Source organism: Diceros bicornis, chromosome 36 (assembly GCF_020826845.1).
Source record: "Diceros bicornis minor isolate mBicDic1 chromosome 36, mDicBic1.mat.cur, whole genome shotgun sequence".
NCBI classification, from domain to species: Eukaryota; Metazoa; Chordata; class Mammalia; order Perissodactyla; family Rhinocerotidae; genus Diceros; species Diceros bicornis.
In genome coordinates, this window is record NC_080775.1 from 5,193,666 (window position 1) to 5,220,837 (window position 27,172).

At 38.3% G+C, this 27,172-nt stretch overlaps 1 protein-coding gene across 1 annotated transcript; it reads right to left on the reverse strand.

Annotated features, from left to right (window-relative positions):
• Positions 1-13,868: 13,868 nt before the first annotated feature.
• Positions 13,869-25,772, reverse strand: LOC131398882 (aldo-keto reductase family 1 member C15-like). Its single transcript, XM_058532813.1, has 4 exons — positions 25,641-25,772; positions 16,953-17,156; positions 15,261-15,370; positions 13,869-14,001 (listed from the first exon to the last, which is right to left on the reverse strand). The coding sequence occupies exons 1-4, from the start codon at positions 25,770-25,772 to the stop codon at positions 13,869-13,871; spliced, it is 579 nt and encodes a 192-aa protein (XP_058388796.1).
• Between the last annotated feature and the right edge of the window lie 1,400 nt (positions 25,773-27,172).

Below are 27,172 nucleotides of genomic sequence, written 5' to 3' on the forward strand. Positions count from 1 at the left end.
AGTAGTCCAGGGAGAAGGCAGGTCTTCCAGCCAGAGAAGGCAATTTGCCAGCCAGTGTGGCTCCTGGCAACTACGCCAAAACTGTCTGGGGAAGAGGGAGAATCTCCCTCTGCCCTTTCCCTTAAGGTTCTTCTGGCTGGCCAAATAATCAACAAGACAGGTTAGCAGGAGAAAATAATACCAAGTTTAATAACATGTATACATGGGAGAAGTTCAGAAATGAGCAACTCGTCCCTCTGTCTAAGCTGCTTGCTTAAGTATTGCAGCTAAAGGCGAAGGAACGTGTTGGGGGTGGGTAGTGGCCTGGGACTTCAGAGGGCAGAAGGACAATTCTTTTCAGGGTCATCTATTGATAATTTGGTCAGGGAGAAAGAGGGTTTTTTGATAAAAAGGTCTTGGTGCCCCTCCCATTGTAACATCTATTTTACATTATCTTTATAGCCATCATGATAGAAGATCTGTTCCAGGAATGAGCCACCATGCCAGATTCTCTAGGCAGTTAGTGGGGGAGGTCAAATATCCTTATTGTCCTCAGCTCGAAATAATCCACATACCAGAGTGGTGTTTCCTGGGGCAGCTTGCCCTGAGCACCATCAAGAGAATAGAAAATATTTGCTCATCAAAGGTTATATTGACATGGTTTAAAAAATAAAGAAAGTTATGTTCCAGAAGTGCTTGTCCCTAGGAAGGGACCTGTTTTGTCTAATGAATTCTCTGGGGGAAGAGTGGGGTTGTGTGGCATTCTGTAGGAACAAAATGTAGTACACTTGATCTTTACAGAGGCTTAGGGGTGTGGTATGTGGGGCTGAGGGGCTGTTCAGACCAAATGGACTGCATTGCTTTGAAAAAGGCAGGAGATGGTAGAGGCTATATGGGAGGAGGGTGGGAAGGGAGGGAGGGTGGAGAGACAATATGAGGCACTGTTGTTGCCCTGGGGAGAATTTTGGGGAAAAAACAGAGATGTCTTTATGAAGTTTGAATAATGGTGTTTCATGAAATTCATAACCCATGGAATTTGAATTTAATCACTTCACTCACTATTGTGTCAGAGGGGTTCTGTTTGAAGAATGAAATGTGTCCTGAATGTGGCCTCAAGATGAGTGAAGGAAAAGCTGAGGCTCTTTTGTGAATCACTCCTTCTACTGCATCATTTTTTATTTTAAATTCATCCAATACTGTTGTGAAACCATTAGAATCCATTGGGGTTCCTTATCTGAGAGGATGACTCAGCAATTTCCACAGATTGTGAAACTCCTGGCTAGGTGCACTGTGCAGGGATTTGTAAAGAGAAAATTTTTAATTTATATGGCAGATTTGGTTAGGATACAACCAGGTCAAAAAATGTATCTCAAATTGTATTAAGCACCACAGAAATGTGTTACTCTTGTAATAACAAATCAAGAGGAAGGGCCAGCTCTGGATTGGTCACCAGACATCTTGATCTTCTCTGATATTCTCTTGGCTCTGCTTTTTTCTGTGTATTGGCATCACCCTTGGGCTGAGTGAAGACAGTAGGGCAGTTTCAGACATCACAGTTCAACAGAATATATCCAGTCAAAGGACAAGGGCCACCTGTTTTAAGAAGTGAGGGAAACTCTCTTAGTTGCCCCTAGCACAGTTCCTCTCATGTGTCACTGGCCAGGATTGAGTCACAGTTCAGTTCCCAAGGCAAAGACACGACAAGGGCAATGGAGTGAACATGAGTGATGTAAACAAACCATGTGGAGTACAATGGGTGTTGGGAAGGCAAAAACTTTGACCACTGAAATCATAGTGATTACCTGATTGTCTTTAGATTAGACTTCCAGATGTTGACCACACTTAGAACTGCGTGGTGAGCCTTTAAAACATAAGGATACCTATGCTTTATGACAGTCAAACAAATGAGAATCTCCAGTGTGTGTGGGTCTCAGCTTCAGACAAATGTTTCCACATTAATAAAGGAAGAGTCATTGTCTTTGTTGTAGAAACATTTGTCCTGTATGACTGCTGCAAGGATAAACTAAAAGGTGAAAAATCTAGAAGCCTTCATCAGGACCAATCTCTTTAGTGGAGAAATCTAGAGAGAATGAGTGTAGTATGATTTAATTTCAATTTAATTTATTATTTCACCTAATTTGAATGTGTAAACTTCTACGGGAACTGAAAGGATCAGAATTGGAAAAGGAGACTCAGTGACTACAATTCATGATAAATCAAGAACCTGATGGATTGAGTTGTAGTAGAAACCACAGCGTGAGTTAACTTATTGGAGTTAAGATTTCAGAGATGAATTTGTTCTAAGAAGTAAACATGGGAGTAGTGACCTCGTGTATTGTAGGTACAAGTAGAAACTTTCAGGAGTTGAGGATGACGTCAACATATCCTGGGAAGGAATTATAAGCAGTGAACTGAGAGGTGAGTAAGAAAAAAGGGTCAAGATGATGTCAGATTTAAAAGAACAGTTACTTCCTTTCTAAGGAATTTAACATCCCCGATGTAGTGAGCTATTGTCTAACCATTTCCTGTTCTAAGCTTTGTTCCAGTCACACTGCATTCTGAGTATCAGATTCCAATCCAATGGTCAGTTTTGAGTCCTCCTCTTACTTGTCATGTTAGTAACATTTGACGCTTCTCTTTGAAACAGTTCCTTCAATTGCCTTCCAAGACAGAACAATGTCCCGCTTTCTCTTTTACCTCTCAACCCCCCCGTCCCAGCCTCCTTTGTTGGTTCCTCCACTTTTTAGTGACTTCTCAATAATGGAATGCCTCATGGCTCTTCTCGTCTCTGTTCACACTCACTTATCTAATCTAATCTCTCATCATCTGTCTTTGTGGCTTTAAAATGACAACTATATGCTGACAAATCTCAAGTAAGTGTCATTGGTCTAGACGTCTTCTCTCTTTCTAGACTTGTATGCCCCACTGTCTACATAACATTTTCACTTGGTTACCTAACAAGTACCTCAATCATATATGTCTAAAATTAAACTCATTATCTTCCCACAAAAATTTTCTCCTCCATGTTGTATCCATCTCCACAAATGACAATTCCTTCCTTCCTATTCCTTAACTCAACATGTCTGAGATCAACTTTGACTCCTTTTTTTCCTTTTACCTTATATCCAATATGTTAGAAAGTCTTCTCAACTCTACTTATGTAATATATTCATATTATAACAGCTTATACCCACCTTGACTACTCATACCATTTTCCAAGCCAACATCATCTTTCACTTGAATTTTTGTAGAGAGCCCTATAAGAATGTTATTTCTCATTTTTCCTTCTCAAAACTATATCCAGACTGATCTTTTAAAACATGTAATCCCATGTAGCTGTTCTGCCACCATTCTCCATTTCTCTCAGATAAAAAAGTCTTTCAAAAGCCTGCATGACATACTTACCCTCCATTGTGTATCTAGACCTTATCTTCTAGTACTATTTCCTTCACTTACTAAACATCACCTACATTGCTGTCATTTAAGTATTATAGGAATACTCTTTCTTCTTGGTCTTAGGGTTTTCAATTATGTGCCCAGAAATCTCTCCCACACATCCAAATAGCTCATTGTCTTGTCTCATTCAAATATTTGCTCAAGAGCCACCTTCTCAGTGAAGTCTTTTCTGACCATCCTATTTAAAATAACACCTAACAGTCCCACTGCCTACCACTGTCTCTTCTCATGCCTGCTGAATTTTTCTCCTTAAGGTTGTCAAGCATCATGAAGGATCTAAGATTTTAACCTCACTTGCAGGCTTACAACTTAATTTGCCATGGTGTCATGGGTGCTGGTGGAAGTCATGAAACTTGTGAGTCAGAGAAGAAAGAGAGTTTATTACAATAGCTGTAGCCAAAGTAACAGCATTTTTTCCAGCTTTATTGAAATATAATTGTCATATAACATTCTGTAAGTTTAAGGTTTACAATGTGATGATTTGATACACAGATATATTGTGAAAATGTTTCCTATCTTAAGGTTTGCTGTGTTAGGACCTTGAGCCCCATTTCTACAGGGTGAAGTGAAGGGGCCCATGTGACACCTGAAATTGCAGGTTGACATACAGGAGGAAAACCTGACTCTAGGGAGCTCAGGTGGATTATAGCAGGCATAGAGAATCCCTGCCTTTCTGTGGAGGGAGATATTTTCTTTATATTACTGGACAGTAAATAGGCCTTCCATTTCTTTGTTGGGAGTCAATATTTCTATATTCTAAGGCTGTTTACTGTACAAACTTCTTGAAAAAATAGTGTGGAATGCAGGGTAGTCCGCACCTCTGCATATCAGGTTACAGAAATGTGAAACTGGATCATACAGTATTTCTATTTTTAATTTTTTGAAAAATCTCCATACTGTTTACATGGTGGCTGCACTATTTTCTTTCCCAACAGCAATGTATGAGGGTTCTCTTTTGTCTGCATCCTCTCCAACATTTGTTACTTTTTGTCTTGTTAATTATAGCCATTCCGGCAGGTATAAGGTGAAATCTCATTGTAGTTTTGTTTTGAATTTCCCCAATAATTACTGATGTTGAACATCTGTTCATATCCTCTGCCCTTTTTTGATCAGGTTGTTTGTTTTTTTGTTGTTGAATTTTATGTTTTCTTTATATATTTTGGAAATTAACCTCTTGTTTAAGATATGAATTGCAAACATTTTCTCCCCATTGGTGGGTTGTCTTTTCATTTAGTTCCTGGTTTCCTTTGACTTGTAGAAGCTTTTCAGTCTGATTTAGCCACATTTTTTTAAGTTTGTCTTTTGTTTCCCTTTCCTGAGGAAACAGTTTTTGAAAAATGCTGCTAAAATCAATGTCAAAAAGAGTATTGCCTACGTTTTCTTCTAGGAGTTTTATGGTTTCATGTCTTACCTTCATGTCTTTAATCCATTTTGAGTTAATTTCTGTGTATGGTGTATGACAATGGTCTACTTTCATTCTTTTGCATGTGGCTGACAAGTTTTTTCCCACAGCATTTATCGAAGAGACTTTCCTTTCTCCATTGTATGTTCTTGGCTCCTTTGCCAAAGAATAGCTGTCCACAGATGTGTAGTTTTATTTATGGGCTTTAATTTCTGTTCCATTGATCTGTGTGTCTGTTTTTGTGCCAGTACCATGCTGTTTTAATTGCTATAGCTTTGTAGTTTATTTTGAATTCAAGGATTGTGATGCCTCTAGCTTTGTTCTTTTTTCTCAGAACTGCTTTAGCTACTCGGGATCTTTTGTTACTCCACATAGATTTTAGGATTCTTTGTTGTATTTCTGTGAAGAATGTATTTGGGATTCTGATTGAGATTACATTGAATCTCCAGATTGCTTTAGATAATATGGACATTTTGCCTATGTTTATTCTTCCAAACAGTGAGCATGGAATATCTTTCTGCTTCATTTCTTCCTTTATTTCTTTCAATAACATCTTATAGTTTTCTGTGTATAAGTCTTTAACCTCCTTGCTTAAATTTATTCCTAGATATTTTATTCTTTTCATTGCAATTGTAAATGGCATTGTACTCTCGACTTATTTTTTGTTAATTTGTTATGAATGTATAGACATGCAACTGATTTTTGTAGGTTGATTTTGTACCTTACAACTTTTCTGTAGTTGTTGAATATTTCTGATAGTTTTCTGGTGGTTCCTTTATGGTTTTCTATATATAGAATCATGTCATCTGCAAGCAATGAGACTTTTACTTCTTCCTCTCCCATTAGGATCATTTATTTCTTTTTCCTGCCTAGTTACTCTGGCCAAAAACTCCAGTACTCTGTTGAATAAGAGTGATCAGAGTAGGCACACTTTTCTTGTTCCTATTCTCAGAAGGATGGCTTTCAGGTTTTCACCATTAAGTATAATATTGCTTTGGGTTTGTTATATATGACCTTTATTTCATTGAGGTACTTTCCTTATATACCCATTCACTTGAGAATTTTTTTCATAAAAGGTTATTGGATCTTGTCAAGTGCATTCTCTACATGTATTCAGATCATCTTGTGACTTTTGTTCCTCATTTTCTTAAAGTGGTGTATCACATTGATTGATTTGCAGATGTTGAACTCTCCCTCTGTCCCTGGTATGAATACCACTTGCTGAAGATGTATGATCCTTTAATGTATCACTGTATTCGAATTGCCAATACTTTTCTTAGGATTGTTGTAACGATTTTTATCAGCACAATTGGCCTGTAATTTTCCTTCTTTCTATTGTCCTTGCCTGGTTTTGGTATCAGGATAATGTTGGCCTCATAGAATGAGTTAGGAAGTATTCCCTCTTCTTCAATTTTGTGGAAAGATTTTAGAAGGATAGCTATTAAATCTTCTTTGAGTGTTTGGTAGAATCATAAAGAGAAGACAACTTGACCTAGACTTTCCTTTATTGGGAGGTTTTTGATCACTGTTTCAATCTCTACTTGTGATTGCTCTATTGAGCTTCTGTATTCTTCCTGATTCAGTTTTGGGAGGTTGTGTGAGTCTAAGAATTTATCCCCTTCTTCTAGGTTATTCAATTTGGGTTGGCATAGAGTTTATCATAATATTCCCTTATTCTTTGTATTCTTGTGGTATCTGTTGTAATTTCTCCTCTTTCATTGTTAATTTTATTTATTTGAGCCTTCTCCCTTTTTTTCGCTGATGAGTCTGCCTAAGGGTTTGAAAATTTTCTTTATCTCCTCAAAGCACCAGCTTTTAGTTTCATTGATCCTTTCTATTGTTTCTTTAATCTCTGTTTCATTTATTTCTGCTCTAATTTTTGTCATATCTATCCTCCTACTGACTTTGGGCTTTGTTTGTTTTACTTTATCTTGTTGTGTTTGGTGTACTTTAAGAGTAATTACTTGTGTGTTTTCTAGTTTATTGAGGTATCCCTTTATTGCTATAAATTTCCCTCTTAGTACTGCTTTTTCTGCATCCCATAGACTTTGCATGTTGTGTTTTCAATTTCGTATGCCTCCAGTTATTTTTTTTTTATTTCTCCTTTGATTTCTTTATGGATCCAATGGTTGTTCAATAGTAAGATTTTAATTCTCCATATATTTGTGACTTTGCCAGATTTTTTCTAATATTTGATTTCTGGTTTCATTACATAGTGGTAGGAAATGATGCTTGATATGATTTCAATCATCTTAAATGTATTGAAGCTTCACTCGTTTCCCAACATATGGCCTATTGTTGAGAATGTTCCACGTGCATTTGAGAAGAATGTGTATTCTACTATTTTTGGATAGAATATTCTATATATCTCTTAAGTCCATCTGGTCTAGTGTTTCATTTAAGGCCAGTGTTTCCTTCTTGGCATTCCATCTGGATGATATATCCATTGGCATAGGTAGGATGTTGAGGTCCCTTACTATTATTGTGTTGCTGTCAATTTCTCTCTTTAGGTCTGTTAGTAGTTGCTTTGTATACTTTGGTGTTTCTGCTTTAGGTGTATATACATACTCATAAGTGCTGTGTCCTCTTATGAGTGTCCCTTTTATCATTATGTACTGCCCCACTTTGCCTCTTATTGCATTTTCTGTCTTGAAGATTGCTTTTTCTGATTTAAGTAAGTATCTGATTAAGCATCTTTTATTTTGCTTAACATCTGTTTTATTTTGTTTACCATTTCCTTGGAATATCATCTTCCATTCTTTCACTCGGAGCCTATGTTTGTCTTTAGAGCTGAAATGTATTTCTTTTGTTATCTGTCATTCTATATTGCCATTGTTCCTTTCCACTTGTCTTTCTGACTGTCATTTCTGTTTGTTGATTTTTGATGATGGTTCTCTCATTATTTATGATTTAAGGCTATGATCTGATTTTTTGTTTTGAGGGTACCATAAGGTTTGTATTTCATAGATGAGAGAGTCCATTTTCTGATAGATTCCTATCTCCATTAGCCTAAGCAGGTTCCATCCCCTTCCTCTTCCCTTTCTGAATTATTATTGTCACAAATTATTCTTTTTTGTGTTGTGTGTTTGTGACTAACTGGGAAAGTTTATAATTATTTGAGACTTTCTGTATCTTTACCTTTATGTTATAGTTAAGAATTTGCTAACTTATTCTGATAGAGAACTAGAATTTTTTTATTTTTTCTGTCAACTTGTCTTCCTGCTCAAACCTTTGTAAAACTTTGTCTTTTTGTTTCAGGTAGGAGGGCTTCCTTCATCCTGTCTTGTAAGGCAGATCTAGTGGCAATGAACTCCCTCAGCTTTTGTTTATCTGGAAAGCTTTTATTCCTTGGTCCTATCTGAATGACAGTTTGCTGGATATAGTCTTCTTGACTGAAAGTTTTGTCTTTCAGTATTTTAAATACACCATTCCACTCTCTCCTAGCCTATATGGTTTCTGCCAAGACATCCCCTGAAAGCCTGATAGGGGTTCCTTTGTAGTTTATTTTCTCCTGTCTTGCTGCCCTTTATATTTTTTCTTTGTCTTTGACATTTACCAATTTTAATATGATATACCTTGGAGAAGGTCTTTTTGCATTGATGTAATTAGGAGTTCTATTGGTTTCATGTAAGTATAAGTTCAGTTCTAGCGTCAGGTTTGTGAAGTTCTCAACTATTATTTCTTTGAACAAGCTCCCTCCTCCTTTCTCCCCCTCTTCACCCTGTGGAATATCTGTAATGTTTACATTGCTTTTCCTAATGGAGTTGGATATTTATCAAGGAATTTCTTCATTTTTGAAAATTTCTTAGTTTTCTCTTTCCCTCCATCTGCTGCATTTCTAGATTTCTATCTTCTAGTTCACTTATTTTCTTTTTCATAAGGGAAGCTCTATTTTTTATGAATTCTAGATTTTTTTGTCTCATTAATTGTGTTCTTCACATCCAGAATTTCTGTATAGATTTTTTAAGGGCTTCAATCTTTTTGGTGAAGTGTTCCTTGTGTTCATTTATTTTATTCCTGAGCTCATTGAACAGTCTTTCTGAGTTTTCTTATTAGTAATTGAGTTTCCTTACAAAAACTCTTTTAAATTCTCTGTAATTAAGATTGCAAATTTTTGTAACTTCAGCATTGGTTCTTGAGACTTGTCATTTTCCTTCTTCTATGAGGAGTTGCTATAGATCATCATGATGTTTGATGAATTGATGCTTTGGTCATGCATTTGCGGTAGTAACAGGTTGCAGATTCCACCTGCCACCACTGGAGGAACAAGAGAAGTTTTTTCTGCTCCCATCCCATCTGCTGGAAGTTGTGCTGGTAGATGTTCTATGATTTTGATTTTGCTCATGATAGGTGCTGAGTGGTTCACTCTTATGGGGATAGGGGACCAGCTGAGCTACTGTGATAGGCAGAAGGGGTGCTTCCTTTGATATGTGGGCTGGCACTGTGCTACTGGGCAGTTTGGTTGAGCTACTGCACTAGGTGGGAGGGGCTCCATCTCATGGGCTGAGCTGCCATCACTTTGTGAGCAGGGTTCTGACAGGGGGTGCTAACATGCAAGGTAGACACTCCTGTGGGCCAGGCTCCCACCAGAAAAGAGTTTGTGTGCTGGCCAGGCTGACCCACCTCCTCTTACAGTTGCACTGGCCACTGTGTGAGACTCTGAGACCTAGATGGCTACAGCCAGGAAGGAAGAGTGTTGTGCTCACTTAATTACACTGCTTCCTGGGTATGCTGCCCCCCCCCACATGCATGGATCTCTCTGGTGTCCTTTTGTGCTGTGAGGGAATCTTCTGTTAGTTACTGAATATCTATTTAGTTGCAATTTAGGGGGAGAGACAAAGGGAACAACTCACTTCACTGTGATGCTGATGTCACTCCTCTCAAGAATTTTGAAATGAGCTAATTACAAGTCATTTTTATTCTCTATATTTTCTCTTTTGTTTTACAAGTTTTCTGTAATTTGTGTGTATTATTTTAATAATCAGGATAGGTAAACATTCTTATTATGAAGTCTTTATTATTTCAAAAAATTAAACAAAAATGAAATGAAAAAAAAGAAAGGCCAACAGCCTGCAATTAGATATACTGCTTTGAATCTCCTCCACAGAGTACAGAAATCCTCTTCACACCTTTAGAAGCAGGAAATTCTGGTAGAGCTCGTGATGGCTAGGTCAGGGTCGAGAGTCTTCAGAATATCATTAATAAGGGTGATCAACAGCTCTGAAGGACAAGGAAGGATATTAATATATTAACTCTATCTTCAAAAAGACAGTTTTTCTGAGGACGCAGTCAGGATGGGCTGAAAGCTAAACTTACTGCTATTTTCCTCCTTCTACCCTGACACACATACATACAGGCTCCCTGTCCATGTGGAAAGTCCACCTGTATGCCCAGTTCCCCAACATGCCCATGGAATATAAATGTCAGGGCAAAATATAGTTTGATTTAGATTATAATTTATATATATTTATAAGTGAGAACTACATTAAAATGTGATCATTTTAGCCCCAAGTGTAACTTTTGTCCCCAGTCATAAAGAGTGATCTTGGTAAGGATTTTGCTGCTCTTATACAAGCATTTATTAAACAAATATATACTGAGCACCCTCAACAATCAAGAGCCCTCCATTATGGAACTTCTAACCTGTTGAGGAAACAACAAGTACATGTACATATCCATACAAACAAAACGTGTGTATTGTTTTCTGAATTTATAATTTATGAGAATTATTGCTATTCAATAATTAGTATTGCTGTCATTTCCCTTTTTTTCCATGTTCTTCTTTTCCAATTAAATTCATCCTTTTCAATTCAATTTCATTCAAGAGTGCATTCTGAGAAATTCTATGAGCCAGGAGCTGTGCTATTGACATAGGACCACAAAGATGAGTGAGACTAGGCATTCACAGCCTAATGAAGGAGATCATATTCTTAGAAAAAAGCCTTTGGGAATAGAATACTTACTTTCTCACAATCGTGATATAGTTTTACAAACAATAATTTTGAAATCATTCTTTTGGAATGAAATCTATATTTTAAAACTAAAATTTTATTTCCCCTATCTCTAAACTCTCTTTCAAACTTCTCAGTTCGATGAGTCTTCTTTCTCTTCATCTTGAGATGTTTCTGCAGGAACTGTACTACTAGAATGATACATTAGTGAACAAGTCAAAGTCAAAGGAGGTGGAGGCTCCCATGGGATAGTATCTTGATGGACAAAGGCCACTCTAGAGTAAGCCTTGAGAAACCCAGAGCATCTTATCCTGGTGTATGCCACTGGGGACACATCAGTCACTAAAGGTAGGGTCAATTAGTTTGATGATCCATTTATAACTCATTTTGGTGAGAGCACATGGCCGAGGAAATGGGAACTGTGTGAGGGAAAAATGACCCATGAAAAGATAAATTTGTAAGAAATGAATGGTTTCTTGGAACAGAAATGCCCATTAAGGAGAAATACTGGACACTTCAGAATGGAAATGGAAGCAAGGCCATGGTATGATTTTAACAGCACCTACGCACATCTGTCTTCCTTGGGTCTCTCTTTCATAAAATATTAATGTTACCCTTTCCTGTAGTGTTAGGATAAAAGTGTATAGACTCCAGGATCGATCAATTATTACATATTCATTATTAATATAATAATATTTCTGCTGAATTTAAAAAGAATTAAAGATGAAACATTTTATAAGCCCCTAAAAATTAGTGGATCATAGGCACCGTGCCCTCCATGTCGAATGGGTGAGTTGTCCCTGTGTGGAAACTCAGCAGAGACAGAGATTAGGTGTATAAAAGTACTGAATTCTCCATGATGCAAACTCTGGCCATTTTATTGATGGTCTATCTTGGGTACTGCTCAAGTTTCTGTTGGGTCAGAGACTGAGTCCTTGGTTAACCTCTGGACCGAAGTCTACAGGAAGCTTCTGCTTTCTTTCTAAATGACCGGTAAGACCTGGTTTCCTGATTGTGGAAACTTAGTTCTTCTGCTAACCTACAGAAAACAACTGTGAACAACAATCTACACATCACTTAGAACAGTAGTTTTTCATAACGGACATTTCAATTAAGACCATCAATTGCCTTCATAACTTCAGGAGTCAATTCAAAGTCAAAAACATGAAATGAAGGAGAGAATCACATTAAACTCTCCTGTAAGTCAACTGTCTTTTACCTGGGAACTTGAGGGATTTCCAGCTGGACGGAGGCAAGGAGAGCATCCAGGGAAGAATTCCCTGTCATCAGCTTCTGGGTGTACTAGCCTGAGAACTCCTCTGCCTGGGTTCTCCACCTCTCCTTCCCCACTTCCTTTTCTTTTCTCTCCACTTCACAAAAGAAAGGTTCACAACTCATTAATCTCAAATATTTCTAAGTGAATTTCTTGTGATATAAAAGAAAAAAAATCTCCTTTTTCCAAACAAAAGGACAGTTTGACAATCTGGACAAAATGAATTCTGACTTGCCCAGACTTCCTTCAAGTTTATCCTTCCCCACTAGCGCCTAGAATTTGACAGCCTCAAAATTAAGCAAGAATTGGAAGGAAGAGCAATCTCCTCTAAGGTCCTCTCCAAGAATCTGTTGCCCTCCAGAAAAAGTTTTCCTTGATCAACTGTTGTACCACACCACGTGTTACTCCCATCCTCCAAATGCCATTCTCTTTCTATGGGTGTTTATTCTTCCCTACAAAAGAAAAGACTTTCTAATTAATCTTTGTGACACTATACATCTAATATTCAGATAATTCTCACTTTTGAATACAGTCTCTTTTACTTATGTCCAGATTTGTTTTTATTTGTTGATAGACAGTCCCTAATGGAGAATCCATTAACAGCAAAGCAGACAGATCTTTGGTAAGAAATATGAAATCAGGAAGCTTATCATTTCATCCCGGGGACAACTTCACGGAAAACTCAGTGCCTTATCGTTCTATCTATCTGTCATCTATCTATCTATCTATCTATCTATCTATCTATCTATCTATCTATCTATCCATTTCTCATTCATCTTAAAAATATACTCCTGAAGTAAATTTGTTATCATGGAAATAAATATTAACATATTGAGTTGAATTGAAGAAGAAAATGGGATTTTTTCCTTATTGGTTTAACAGTGAGATTTACATTTGTTTAATACATATTTTTATAAATTGAATGAACTAAGTCTGCAGCTCCACAGTTTTAGAGAAATTAATTATAAATAATATGCTCCAATGTTATCTTTAGCTAATATTAATCTCATGATGAAATTTTTAGCTGTGACTTTAAAACGGAATAGGGCTTAGGTAGTTTTCCAAAATTCTCATGAGGTTCCCAACAAAATAAGTTGAAGACTACTGATTAATCTAAGGGAGCAGGAGATGTAGGAGGGAAAAGTTAGGGAACAACGTTACTCATTTGCTTGTTAATTTTTTCTGTCTGTAAACTTATATCTAGTTTCCTATCTGCCAGGAGCTCTGCTAGGTAAATGTACTAAAAGATAACCCAGAAGGGTTTAGGCTCTCACAATCTAGAAAGCACAGTGACAAATAAGCAAACAAAGTTGAATAACGGAAAACTCACTAACAGAGCTATGCCTAGAGTTATATTGGTCAACAACTGTGTTGGAGTGTCCCATTGGTTTAAGAAAGCAGCTAATGCTATTTGGTTTGACATTGACATAAAAATAGGAGTTCATCAGGTAGAGAAGGTGCAGAAGATAAACCAGGGTTTTTAAAGTTCTTTAGTGCTTGGAAGGACTCCTACAACTGATGAAAAAAGAAAGAGGAAATGTGCTCAGTGTCACACAACTAGGAAAGAGGCAAAATCAGGCCTAGAAGCCATAAAAATTAGGACTCTGAGGCCATTACTCTCTCTTCCCACCTTTCCAAGCTGCACCCTTAGCACACAAAGGAGAGATGCATGGAAATGAATGAACATGGGTGGCTGCTGATAGGTGAAAAAGATGACCCCCAATACACCACCATTCATCACTCTAGAGGGACAATCCAGTCTATATCTCGAAGTTCTCTTTGATTTTCATCTCCCTGAAAGTCTCTGCTAGGACAACATTAACCCATCCCCCCACAATTGCTGGTAGCAATCGGTGACCCAGCCTGGGTTTTGATTGTGTTTCTTGGCAATGGAATTCAAGATTGGCTCCTCCAAGAGGTATGGACTATCGCTTTCCACCCTGAAAACAAACAAAAAAACATGTACTTGAAGGGTATAGGACTGAAAATCTAGAGTTGCCTTTTCTCATAATTCCTATGATAACTGGGGGAAGTGGGAAAAATATGGTATGATTAAAGAAGAGTTACATGAATATGTGCAGAGATTCTTTCATAATTATAACAAACCACAGACAACTAATATTTCCATCAAGAGTTGAATGGAGAGACAAATTGCAGTATTTATCCATGAAATATAATATTACTCAGGAGTAAAAAGGATTGAACTAGATTCCTGCAACAGTGTGTATAAATCTCACAGGTATTATGCAGAGACAAATAAACCAGATAAAAAGGAGTATATACTCTATAACTTCTTTTATATATGAAGTACTAGAACTTACCAAGCTAATCTAAGTTGAAAAGAAATCAGAAAGATGGTTGCCTTGAGGTGAGGAAGAATTGTCTGGAAAGGAACACAAAGGAACTTTGTTGGGAGATAGAAATTTTATATATCATGATAGGAGTCAGGCTATACAGCACATGCCTTTGTCAAAATTGGACAGCTAAGATTTATACATGAGAAGCAGTGTAAATTTTACCATTAAATAATTTTAAAAATAATATTTAGATTGGGGTTTGGAACAAGTGGATGCATAGAGGGAAGAAGAGTGAAAGAGCGTTGTTGATGTTTGAAATCTAAGGATAGTACCTAAGAATTCACTACACTATTTTTTTTGTTGAGGTATCATTGGTTTATAACATTTTATAAAACTCAGCTGCCCATCAATATATTTCAATTTCTCTGTTGACTACAGCATGTTCTCCAACCAAAAACTAATTACCATCCGTCGCTATACTCTTATGCCCTGTCACTCCTTTCTCCCTCCTCCCTCCCCCTATCCCCTCTAGTAATCACCAAACTAATCTCTGTATCTATGTGTTTGTGTTTCTTTGGTGTTACCATTTGTATCTTTCACTAATGAGTGAAATCATAAAGTATATGACTGTTTCCATCTGACTTATTTCGCTTAGCATAATGCCCTGAAGTCCATCCATGTGGTCGCAAACAGCAAGATTTCATTTTTTTCAGAGATGATTAGTATTCCATTGTGTACATATACCACATCTTTTTTATCCATTCATCCATTGATCACTATGCTATCATGTTCGCGTTTTTCTGATTGAAACTTTCCACAATAAAATGTTAAACCTTAATTTACAAAAGGGTTTCTTCTTCAATAGAGTTGCTGACATAGGTTCATTTTGATATTCTCATGACCAGTTTGGGTCTCTACAGGACCCCAGGGCACTGTAGGCAACTACAACAACGTCCTTGCACTTGCAGAACTCCAGCAGGTTCCTCTGGTTGAGGTAAGGGTGACATTCCACCTGTGAGTTGCCAAGAACAAAAGGTATCAAAATACATGAGGCAGTAACATGTAAATTTGAAAAGTCCTTTGAAGGAATATCTAACACTACATTAATACAAGCACTATACGTTTCAGACCGGTACTTTTCCCATGCACGTTCTGAAATACCTTCAAAAGTTGTTGGTTTTCAGAAATGATAAAACAATTCTCTTCTTGTATTTTTATCAGTGTTTAAAATGACTAAAGACTCATACAAACAGGTGTGGCCTCAAAATGTCATTTCCCACTGAAAGAAACCAAGATTTCTTAGAAAAATGAGTGATTCCAGGTCTGGGCAAAAAAGCTGCAGACTGAGTCGATAACATCTTAAACTCTAGAAAGTAAAGAAAATAGTAAAGATGATGAAGCACATCAAAGGATTCAGGAGCTCACTGGAAGAGGCAATAAAATGGTGGCAAATTGATCACAAATAAGGATATTAACTACATTGAAAGGAAAATATCATATTTGTTAAAATTCATGAATTCACAATGACATGTATATGTGATAAAGTCTTTAGATGGAATCACCAATTTACAGGGATACAAGGATTGAGTAGAATGTCAAACTGTTTCACAGGGTGAATGAGTAAAATCAATTCTGTGGTAAAAATTAAACAAAAAAGGCTTAGTTTCTTTCATAGATAAATTGAAGTAGGAAGAGAGAAGAAGGAGAAAGAGGAGGAGGAGGGAAAAAGGAGGGGCATATTTTAAAATATTTTGAATTAATTTTACAAATGGATTCATAGAAGTGAAATAAGACAAAGAAAATAAATATATCAAGATTCTTTTGCGTAAATATCAAACTGTTTTACAAAAGGGCCATACAACTCTACAATGTCACAAGGTTTGAAAATTGGAAGCATTTGGTGTTATCAGAAATTATTTCCTTTCATTATGATTTCTCTGTTATTTCACTTTCTGCTCCTTTGCTTTTTGACTCTGGATTTTTCTCTCACTTCTCTGTAACTGCTTCTATGAGGTTTCCATGAACTTTAGGTCATTAAATCCAATAACACTTTCCATTATTATTTGAATTGGCTGCTCCTCAGCAGGATACACCCTATGGCTCATGCAAACATGTTCATCACTATTTTTGGCTTTCCTGACACCACAAACCTCATTTCCTCTCTTCCTGTCTGGCAAGTCCTCTTCAACGTCCTAACCAGTGCCTCTTTCCCTGACTCTTAAATGTTGACTTTCTTTCCCTTTCCTGTTCATCCTATGAACTTTCTCAGGGAGAAAATCCACTTCTGTGAGCTTAATTGCTACCCATAAGGCAATGACTCCAAAATCCATAACTGACTGCCTGCCTGAGCTCCAGACCAGTATTGTCATCTTCCAACTCATCATCTCCACTTGGATGTCTCATAATAACCACAAATCCACCTCTGAAGAGTTGAAACAATACTCTTCTCATGCCACTCAATCTGTTCCTTCTTTGCCATTTCTTGTGCAGTAAAAGGAACAGTTGACACCAAGACAGAAACTTGGGAGATGTTAACTAAGGAAGAATGTGTGAAGGGCGGAAAGCAAGGAAGACCCAGTGGGCTCCAGGCTCACCTGGTTGGAGATGAGCTTGTATTTGAATTCTGGCTTGTTCAGGATCATCTCAAGTTGTGTGTGGTTGAAATTGGACACCCCGATGGACGTGGTTAAACTTCCATCTGTGCACTTCTCCAGGGACTCAGGAGGAGGGAAATGACTGGTAAACTTTTCATGCAGTTTGGCCCTTGATTTGACATTGAATGTTTGAAAACCAGAAATCTGTTATCATATATATCACAATGTGAATGAACCCATTTTTTCACTTGAATACATTATTTCCTATTGTCCATTATTGCTATGTACACAATCTTTGTCTCCTTGCTTCTATTACATGCACACTCAGGTTCATAAATTGACATGAAGATGCTTTTCAATTCCCCCTTTCCTTCCCCATCCCTTCTGTGTTCCGCTTTGCTACTGGTGTCTAATAGTTCTTATCAAATGATGTCAGAGCTAAGGGCAAAGAGCAGCTCTCAGGTTTTTTTAGTAGAGGGTATCTACTCTACTCTTTCTTCCTCTTTCCTAGAATGGTGAAAAAGTTTGTGAGAAGGGCTGCATAAGGGCAGCCTTCACTCTCCTACAGTCCACCCTTCTGTTAAGGGTGGACAGCTTTCCCTCCCTCCATGGGCCTTTTTATCTGTCATGACGTGTAGCTCTATGTCCTCTTGAGTTTACTCTGATGATCCCCTTATAGGGCTCCCAGGCTCAACCTTATCAGAGGGCAAAGAAACCCCTACTTCGAACCATAGAAGTTTAGATGAAAAATAGCCCTTTGATGTATCTCATTCAGCCCTCTTTCTTTACAGATGAGAACATCATGATAGAGAGATGTGCAGCAACATGGCCAATGGCAGACAACTGATGAGGCCAGAACCCTCTTCTGACTCCCCTTCCAGTTATTTCTACCTTGACAACCAGCACCTTGTGGGTGTCAATGGCAATACATACCTCCTATGTGTCACGAAAGTCCATTATATCTAAAATAAATTTCCCACTGGCATCCTTTGCGACGAGCTTCTCCCTAGCCCAGAACACAGCCAGGAGAGAGAATTAAGAGGAAGTTTTCTTTTTTTCTTAGTGTATGACTTTCCTGCTGCCCTGGGAGCTGGGTCACAAAACTAGCAAGAGGTTAATATGAATGTTTGTGTGTGTATGTATTTCTGTGTGTGTATGTGTGTGTGTGTGTGTGTGTGTGTCTTGTGTAAAACAAAACATGGGAGGAAGGAAGATAAACAACACCTGAGAGACAATAGCAAAGTGCCTCTCCCCCAACCACCTCCACCCTCCTATCCACCCCCACCTCTGAACTTCACTAAGAATAAATTATTCTATGGTTGGAGTTGATTTCATTTCCAAATCACAGGCTGGTTTGGATGAAAGGACTTACTTTACTACTGAACAAGGTGTTTTAGCTCCAGTTTATGATAATCCAACTCAGAGGTAGTGAGGATACCCGGTGTGCTCAGTGAGTGTCCACTGTGATGAGAGGTTGGATCAGTGAAGCCCAAAGGAGCCCAGTTGTACAATATGTACGCTCGCATGATATCTCACTCTTGGTTGGAAATGAGAGATCCATATTATAGAGATCCTTCCTCTGAAGAGGTGGAGATACCCCATTATAAATGCAGTCTGCTGTAATTCAACTTTCTTGAGCAACCTAATCACTAAGATACTACAGACAGAAACATTATTTAGAAATTTAAGGTGGTGTCCTCAACTCTTTGAGATAGAGGCAGTAAGATCACTGAATTTCAATCCTTCTGAAGGCTATGGGATAAAGATAAAAGAAATCTGGATGGTGAAGTAACACAGCTATTAAGGAGAGTCATAGATCATTTACCAATTCTATCCACCATGCTTAAATCTACCTCTCTCAGTAAACACCCAGAAAACTGACCTTGAATGAGAGAGTGGAGGTGCAACAGCTGTGAAGAAATACTCTTGGGTAAAGCAAAGAAGGCAAAACCTGACCTTTATTGCAATTGGAACATGAAAGATGAAGAGAGCTATGTAGTTTAGTCACTGTTTCTTCAGTGATCTTTCCAGGGCTTAGTTGTGGAAAGCAGTCCAAAACTGCAGTGACCAAAAGAAATAAAAAATGGCTTCAGATTTCACACATTTGGGGACCAAAATTAAACGTCATAGTTAAAAGATTGAGAAGTGAGTAACAAACAACTGTGGTGGTTTAGATATATGAGGTGATGGGGCTACATTTACTTGACTTAGAATAAATGAGATCAATGGGATACTGAGATTTACTGGGTGACCCTAAGAAAACTTTGACTAAAACTGAGATGGCCCAGGAAAACAACCTGAGTGTTTCAAGGATTAGAAAATTCATCTCTGGAAGGAGAGTCAAGAAATTCAGGCAAGGGGAAATGGAACATACTGTCCCATATACTAAATACTGTAAGAGCTCTGATGGGAGGCTCCCATTCTAAGATCACATTATCGCTGATTTTGACATACATAGGATCATTTTGGAGAGATCTCAGCTGTCTCGACATTGGAAACAGGGTTTCCCAACTTAGAAAATTTTACATGTTTCTGTAAACCCAATGCTGACTTGCAAAGAGTATTTCCTAGTCTGGCTCCCTTTTCTGAATAATATGTCAGCCTCACTTGGATGTGTCCTGAGAGAAGCTGCTGAATGATAGAAAGAGTGGACTCACTCCATAGTGGCTCAGTCAATCCATACAACAGATATAGAACAAAAGTATCATTACTCATGTTTAACATATGAACGCTGACTGTGTTCAGAGAGGTTGAGCAACTGTGTCCTACCCATAACAAATTTCGGAGCAAAGCAAGATTCTTCTGTTTTCCATTTTTCTATAATGAGCCTCTGCAAAGTTAGGAGGAAAATAAATTGTTCTAATCAGAGTAAAAGTTGTTTTCTTTCTTTTTCAAAGTAAAATATCTATGATGACAGCAACCTCTCACGACTCCACCCACAGCACCTTAGTGGTGTAGAATATGTCCTCTCTCTTCACAGTACCATCCCTCATCTTCTCTCAGCAGGCCTTTCAGATCTCCTCCTCATTTTGATAGAAATATGCCACATTGATGTGATGAAAACCTACATCAATAGCCATTTTGGCAGTTGCTCCAGCCTTGCTCTTAGGAACATATAAAACATGAATAAGGAGGTTTAGAAATCCACCCAAATCAGAGAGAAGCAATTTATTTCCTGCATAGCATTTTCATCAGCTGTTTCTCCATGTCTCCTGTTCCCTTATTTGATGGTACAAGTCTTGGTAACAAACTTCTCCTGTGGGGCACAGACCAAACTTCAATATGACCTCTAATTGGAAATGAATTTGTGAAATGGGCTTTGCCATAGAAGACAGAAAATTGAGTCTCAGTCAATAAAGAATTCATGTGAGGAAGTAACTAACAGGAAAAATTCTGAAACTTGGAGAAAACTTCCAACAATATAGAAGGAGAAAGATAGATATAGACATAGATGTATATGTAGGTGTAGACGTACAAGTAGACGTAGATATAGATGTAAATGTAGATTCAGATACAGGTACAGATATAGATATAAATATAGATATAGATATATATTACAGCATATACTTTGACTTAGGATTGGAAATGAGTCCATAATACCAATCCTCCATCCAGCTTCCATCCAACTAGGGTCTTAGAGTCATTCATAACTGTTTTTTACCCTTTATACCCCAAGTTCTGTCACTCAACATTTATGCAATAAGCATTTATTAAGTGTCCCCTGTGTGCTGACATTGTGCCAGACCCTGAAGCCCTGGGAATTTAACCATTAACAGAAGATACCTGCTTGAAAGTCCTAAAGGAAAACATAGGGGGCTGCACTTAGACTTTGGTCTTGGCAATCATATTTTGGACTTGACACCAGAAGCAAAGGCAATAAATTCAAAAATAAACAGATAAGACCACATCAAAATAAAAAGCTTCTGCACAGCAAAGGAAACCATCAACAAAATTAAATGGTAACCTATGGTTTGGGAGAGAATATTTGCAAACTGCATATCTGATAAAATGTTAATATCCTAAATGTACAAGGAAAATATACAACTCAATGGTTAAAAAATAAATAACCCATTTGAGAAATGGGCAAAGGGCTTGAATAGACATTCTCCCAAGGAAGACATACAAATGGCCAATGGGTACTGGAGAAGGTGCCTGAATATCACTAATCACTAGAGAAATGCAAAGCAAAATCACCCTGAAATATCACCTCACATCTGTTAGGATGGCTCTTATCAAAAAGACAAGTGATAACATGGAAGCAACTCAAATGCCCATCAATGGATGACTGGATAAAGAAGATGTGGTATGTATATACAGGGAATACTACTCAGCCATAAAAGAAGACAAAATTGTGCCATTTGCAACAACATTCATGGATCTTGAGGGTATTATGCTAAGTGAAATAAATCAGAGAATGACAAACACTTTAGAATCTCACTCATATGTGAAAGAGAAACAAACACATAAATAAATTGAACAGATTAGTGGTTACCTGAGGGTAGAGGTGTGGGGGGAGGGTGAAAGAGGTAAAGGGGCACACATATGTAGTGACAGATAAAAGTTGGACTATTGGTGTTGAACATGATGCAGTCTATACAGAAACTGAGAGGTAATAATGTACACCTGAAATTACACAATGTTATAAGCCAATATGACCTCAATGAAATAATTTTAAAAAAAGATGTGATGACATATGCTGACAAGGATGTGGAGAAAAGGGAACTGATATACATTGTCGATAGGAATGTAAATTGGTACAGCCACTAAGGAAAACAGTTTGGAGGTGCCTCCAGAAATTATAGATAGAATTACCATATGATCCAGCAATTCCACTTCTGAGTATTTACCCACAGGAAACAGAATCATTATCTTCAAGACATATTTGTATTCCCATGTTCATTTCAGCATTGTTGACAATAACCAAAGTACGAAATCAGCCTGTGAGTCCATTGATGGATGAATGGATAAAGAAACATATATTCAATGGAATATTCAGCTTTGAAAAAGAAGGAAAACCTGTCATTTGCAATGTGTTGGATGAAGCTGGAAGGTATTATACTGAATGAAATAAGTCAGAGAGAAAAAGACAAATGCTGCAAGATAGAATCTGAAAAAAAAATTGAGTTCATAGAAAAGTGATTGGCAGGCGGTAGGGGGTGGGGGAAATGGGGAGATGTTGGTAAAATGGTGTAATCTTTCACCTATATAAAAAACAAAGTCTGAAGATCTAATGTAAAACACGGTAAGTACAGTTGGTAACACTGTATAGTGTAATTGAAGTTGGCTAAGAGAATAGAATTTACATGTTCTCATACACACATAAAAAGCAGCAGCCAGCCCAGTAGTATAGTGATTAATTTCGTGTACTCTGCTTCAGGGGCCCGGGGATTATGGGTTCAGATCCTGGGCAGGGACCTGTACGCCACTTATCAAGCTGTGCTGTAGAAGGCGTCCCGCACATAAAGTAGAGGAAGATGGACACGGATTTTAGCCCAGGGCCAAGCTTCCTCAACAAAAAAGAGGATGATTTGCAACAGATGTTAGTTCAGGGCTAATCTTCCTCTCAAAAATAAAACAAAAAAAACACCCCACAAATATACGAAGTAACAGATGTATTAAACTTGATGGGTGGTATCATTTCATAATATATACATATATCAAATCATCACATCAGACACTTTAAATATCTTAGAATTTTATTTGTCAAATTTATCTCAATAAAGCTGAAAAATATTTAAAAAGATAAAGTGTGCCAATTGAATTAAAGAGAGAATAATAGTTAATTTTCAGGAGGTTGTGAAGAGGATTACACGAGAAATGTACTATATGGAGTCCATTACTGTGACAGACACAGCTGTCACTCTACCCATAACTGCTTGGAACTCAACATATCTGTGTACACTGACCCAGACTTCCAACTGCAGGCACCTACAACTCTGCCTGGGGGATTTCTATCACCACCAGAGTCTTCAGGAGATGCTCTCGATAACTGGGTAAAGAGGATGTCTTGTCTACTGGATGTAACTTAGCCTCTATACCTGAACATTATGGGGCTTACACCACGGGCCCATGAATGGAATATCCATGGTGGAAGGGATTAGGACTATTCATGGGCCAACTGCTTGTGTTACTTCTCACCAAGGCTGTTTGAGCTCTCACCTTTTTGAGATGTGTGACCTGTCAGCAGCAGCAGAGACTGACACTGAGTCTTGGTAAAGTACCATTCCTGGAGGAGACAAGCCAGCCCCTTCGTGGCTAGTTGATTATATTAAATTCTCCCTTTAAGTGGCAACAGAAGCAGTAATTCATATTTACTGAGACTGATCACATTCTGTATATGTGTTGTCATCTCCTTTCCCAGTCCTTCACGCAGCATTACTATGTAAGGGCTACAGAGAGTTGGATTTATCATTATAGGATCCCAAATAAAATTGCCTATTTCTTCTGTTGTCTGTGGTCCTTTTTTGTCTTTAACAACAGTAAAAAAGGATGGATATTTAAATTAGGTAAGACATACCCTATAGTGAAGCTAAAATGGTGAATACAATGGACAATTATGTCATTGCAAACAAACTGACACTGTCTGACAACTATTAGCTATCGATATTTCGTTCATGTCATAGCTCTACCAACATGAAGCGTATTGGTCTCAGTCATTTATGGGGGCAAACCCTTCCAAGCAACCCCAAAGCCGTCCCTACCTCACTGTGACCAGAGTTGGACACTTGAAGCAAATTTCAGCCGACTATGTGGATGCATAAAGAATACATTTTCTAAGTAACACATTTGTCTCCATTATTACTGTATGGCTCCTAAATCTTCCTTTCTAAATGCTTAACACTTGAAATAATAGTGGCTTCTGATATGACAAAATGTTTTAATGTTGGAAATTTTGCCAAATTCTTTGGCAAATACTTGCAGCCCCAGAAACCTACATCAAAGCTGCTATGAAGTAGTCACGTTACTTGCCCTTTCCTCCTGTGCCTACTGCCCATCAGGGGTTTCTAACAAAGAGCAAAGTGACTCTGAGGAGGTGGCAGATGAGTGCAGGGGAGCAACTTGAGCTTAGACTCTGCATGTGTAAGAAACAAGCACAGTAATAGTTTACCTAGGAGAGTTGTTAAGGAATTGAGTACTTAAAATACATGGTAAGCATTCCTTATATGCTAAGTAACCAAAATAATAATAATGATAATCCACCCTCAAAATTCCCACTCTCCGAATCCCCAAAGGCAACGGCTTCACATTCCACTGCAAAGTGAGAGATGGTAAAATAGAGGCTCAAAAGAGTCTTCCAAATCACCCAAAGTGTACTAGGGGGTGCTGGTGTACTGACCACCCTCCCAGGCTGGTTTCCCTCAACCCTCCAGTCCCCTGGGCTCCACTTACTTCATCTGAAGCAAAAGTGTCAAATACAAGCTCAGACCTAAAGTTCCCATCATTCAGTGTCACAGAACGACTATGGTTGATGTCCCTCACTGTCCACAGTCCTGGCTAACCTGACTCTCTCTTTCCTTCCTTTCCTTCACTGAGCTGAGTAAAGGACAAGGCTCCAGCACTCTTTATTTTTACTAACCAGAAGAAGATCGGTGGGGCTTGGATTGCAGAGGTCAATGATTCCAAAATGAAACTAGAATCACGCCACCGACTGTCTTTTAATTCTTTCTGGTCTAGGCAGGCATATCTTATAGGATTAGCATGCAGAAATGTCATGCATGCTACAGAGTTTGAATTCTCTCTTCGGCATCACTCATCCTTGACTCGTAAGTTAAAAGACAAAGAAATAACAATGTCAATTTGTGCTTGACAATTAGATCAGACTTAATTTACAAGATGCAAAATAATCAGTAAACTGGTCATTTCTAAATACTAATTCCACTATAGGAATTTACATAAATAACTCGTCCTTCACTTTGTTGTAAATTCCATCAAGAAGATTTATTTAGAATATCTCAAAGAGTAATGCCTTCTCCCAATCACACTTGCAACAAAATGCCTTAGGAGCCCCCACCCCTAATTCCATTATCTTTTTCCCTGTATCAAGAACTCATTTCTCCTTCTGATTTCTGTGTCTTGTTTCTTTGAATCATTTTGGCAAGAAAAAACTTTTCTGAGATCGAGGATGAATATCTGTAGTTGTGCCTTAGTGTCAGCTACTGCCTCCTCTTGGCCTATCCTCCTCTACTCCCCCTTGTTCCCATCAGCCTTATGAAATCTTACATGTTCTAAGAGCATGTCTCTTGCACCCATCCTTTATGACTCCGTCCAGTGCTTCTTTCCTATATTTACTCAGAACATAATACTCAGAATGCAGTGTGACTGGGAAAATCTTAGAACAGGGAATCTTCAGTCAATAACCCATTGTATCAGGATTGTTCAATTCTTTGAAAAAGAGAAGCTGGATGTGTCTTATAAAACATGCTGGGTATGCATCATTGTACGTTTCCAAAGAAAAATCATAAACTACCAAAAATATTTAAAAACGACTTCCCACATACCTGTCTACAACTAGCCACATGTAATTCATCTCTAAAGCTCTTATAAAAGTTCAGATTCTTGTGCCCACCTGGGGATTTAGGAGAAAATAACCAGCGAGTTAACCCCGGCTACCTGTAGGTAACAAGACCTGTGTGTGGATTGGCTCTTGTGTGGGCTTGGACTGGAGGAGATACAGGTTTAGGGAGATACCAGGAGAACCAAGTTCACCAGCACTGAGGACTCCTCAAGCAAGCCAGGCCCCTGGTCAGGAGCTACACACTCTAGTTCATCACCAATCTGAAATGTTTCCTTATAAACAGTATGACTCTGGAAATCAGGCATTGCTGTCCCCTTTCTATAACAAATTGGGCCCACATGTACAAAGTACAAGCAGGGAGTGCCAGGACCTTGAGAAGCTGCATGGGTTGTGGGAAGAAAAGGCACCTTGCGGAGACTGGGAGCAGGGGGAAATCTTGAGACACCTAGTGACTTCTGCCTTCACTGGACCCAGGCACTTGAAGAGGAGGACAGAAGGGGCCTGAGCCCCAGTGTTGACAAGAGATTTTCACGTGATGAGGTATGTGGTAGCTATTCTTGTTCAAGACTGGTTTGGCTAGAACTAAATAAGCCTGACTTATGGCCTCTCAAACATACATTGCACAACTTCTTTAATCATTAAAGTAAAGATTGCATGAAACATTATCTCAAATTGAAAGTACGTGCTCACTGAAGATAAGAAAGCATACTTTCACTCCTGTGCCAGCAGTATCAGTAACTCCCATATTAGTACTCCTGACAATGAATTCCCTTTTCTGGATATCAGGGTCATGTTGACCTGCTAATTTGCAACTGAAAACCTCTTAGATACTTGGAATATGTATCCTGGGCATGTTTAATGTGTGTTCTTTGCTCTAAAATGTATAAACTCTACTGAAAACCATGCTTCTCTTGAACACTTGATTCTTTCCTGGAAATTTCCTTCCTAGGTTACAATTCTCAGCTTTGCTCAGGTAAAACTCACCTTGTTTCTCTTATCTATAGAATGGTTATTGGTTACTTTGCATCAAAATTGTGGTGCCCCTTTGGGGATATTAGGGCAGGTTCTGACTTGTAGAGTAGACTATGTATCACAGAGGGCCCAGGCTGCACATTCCTATATTAATCCAATGACCAGTTAGAACCCTCCAGCCTCTCAAGGTTCCCTGCAGAAACTGGCTGGTCCACTGGGGCTTGTGCTTGACCAGTCTGGGTTAATGGAGTTGAGGCGATTCAAACTTTCCCCAGTTTATACAATCAGGCTGAACGAGGAAACTGTACGTCAAGAGACTTCAGGATTTCCAAGTCCTGTAGGAGAGAGAGAAGAACAGAGCTTTATGGAGTTATAAATATATATTGTCCGTATTCACCAGTCAATAACTGCTTGATGTTCTCCTCACTCATTTCCTACAAGAGAACTGTCAGTGGACAGAGAACTGCAAATATTTGCTCGGAAAAGTGTATATTCACATGGTTAAAAAAAAATCTTTTGTCAGCAGCACTTCTGCCTAGGAAATGAACTGTTCTGTGTAATGAATTCTCTGGAGGGAGAGTGGGGTCACGTTTTTACGTGGGAACAAAAATAGAGTGCACTTGGACCTGACAGAGGCTTATGAGTGTGGTGTGTGGGGCAGAGGGGCTGTTCAGGCCAACATTCAGACTGTATTACTTTGGAAAAGGCAGAAGATGGTAGATGATGTATGGGA

Bases quoted from the DNA above. Each gene is read 5' to 3' on its own strand.
- LOC131398882 (XM_058532813.1), bottom strand. From the start codon at position 25,772: ATGCCTGATTTCCAGAGTCATACTGTTTATAAGGAAACATTTCAGATT. The intron at 15,371-16,952 runs GTGAGCCTGGAG...GGCAACTCACAG, and splicing joins ACAAGCTCATCTCCAACCAG to GTGGAATGTCACCCTTACCT. The intron at 14,002-15,260 runs GTCATGAGAATA...GTTTGTTTTCAG, and splicing joins TCCTGTAGAGACCCAAACTG to GGTGGAAAGCGATAGTCCAT.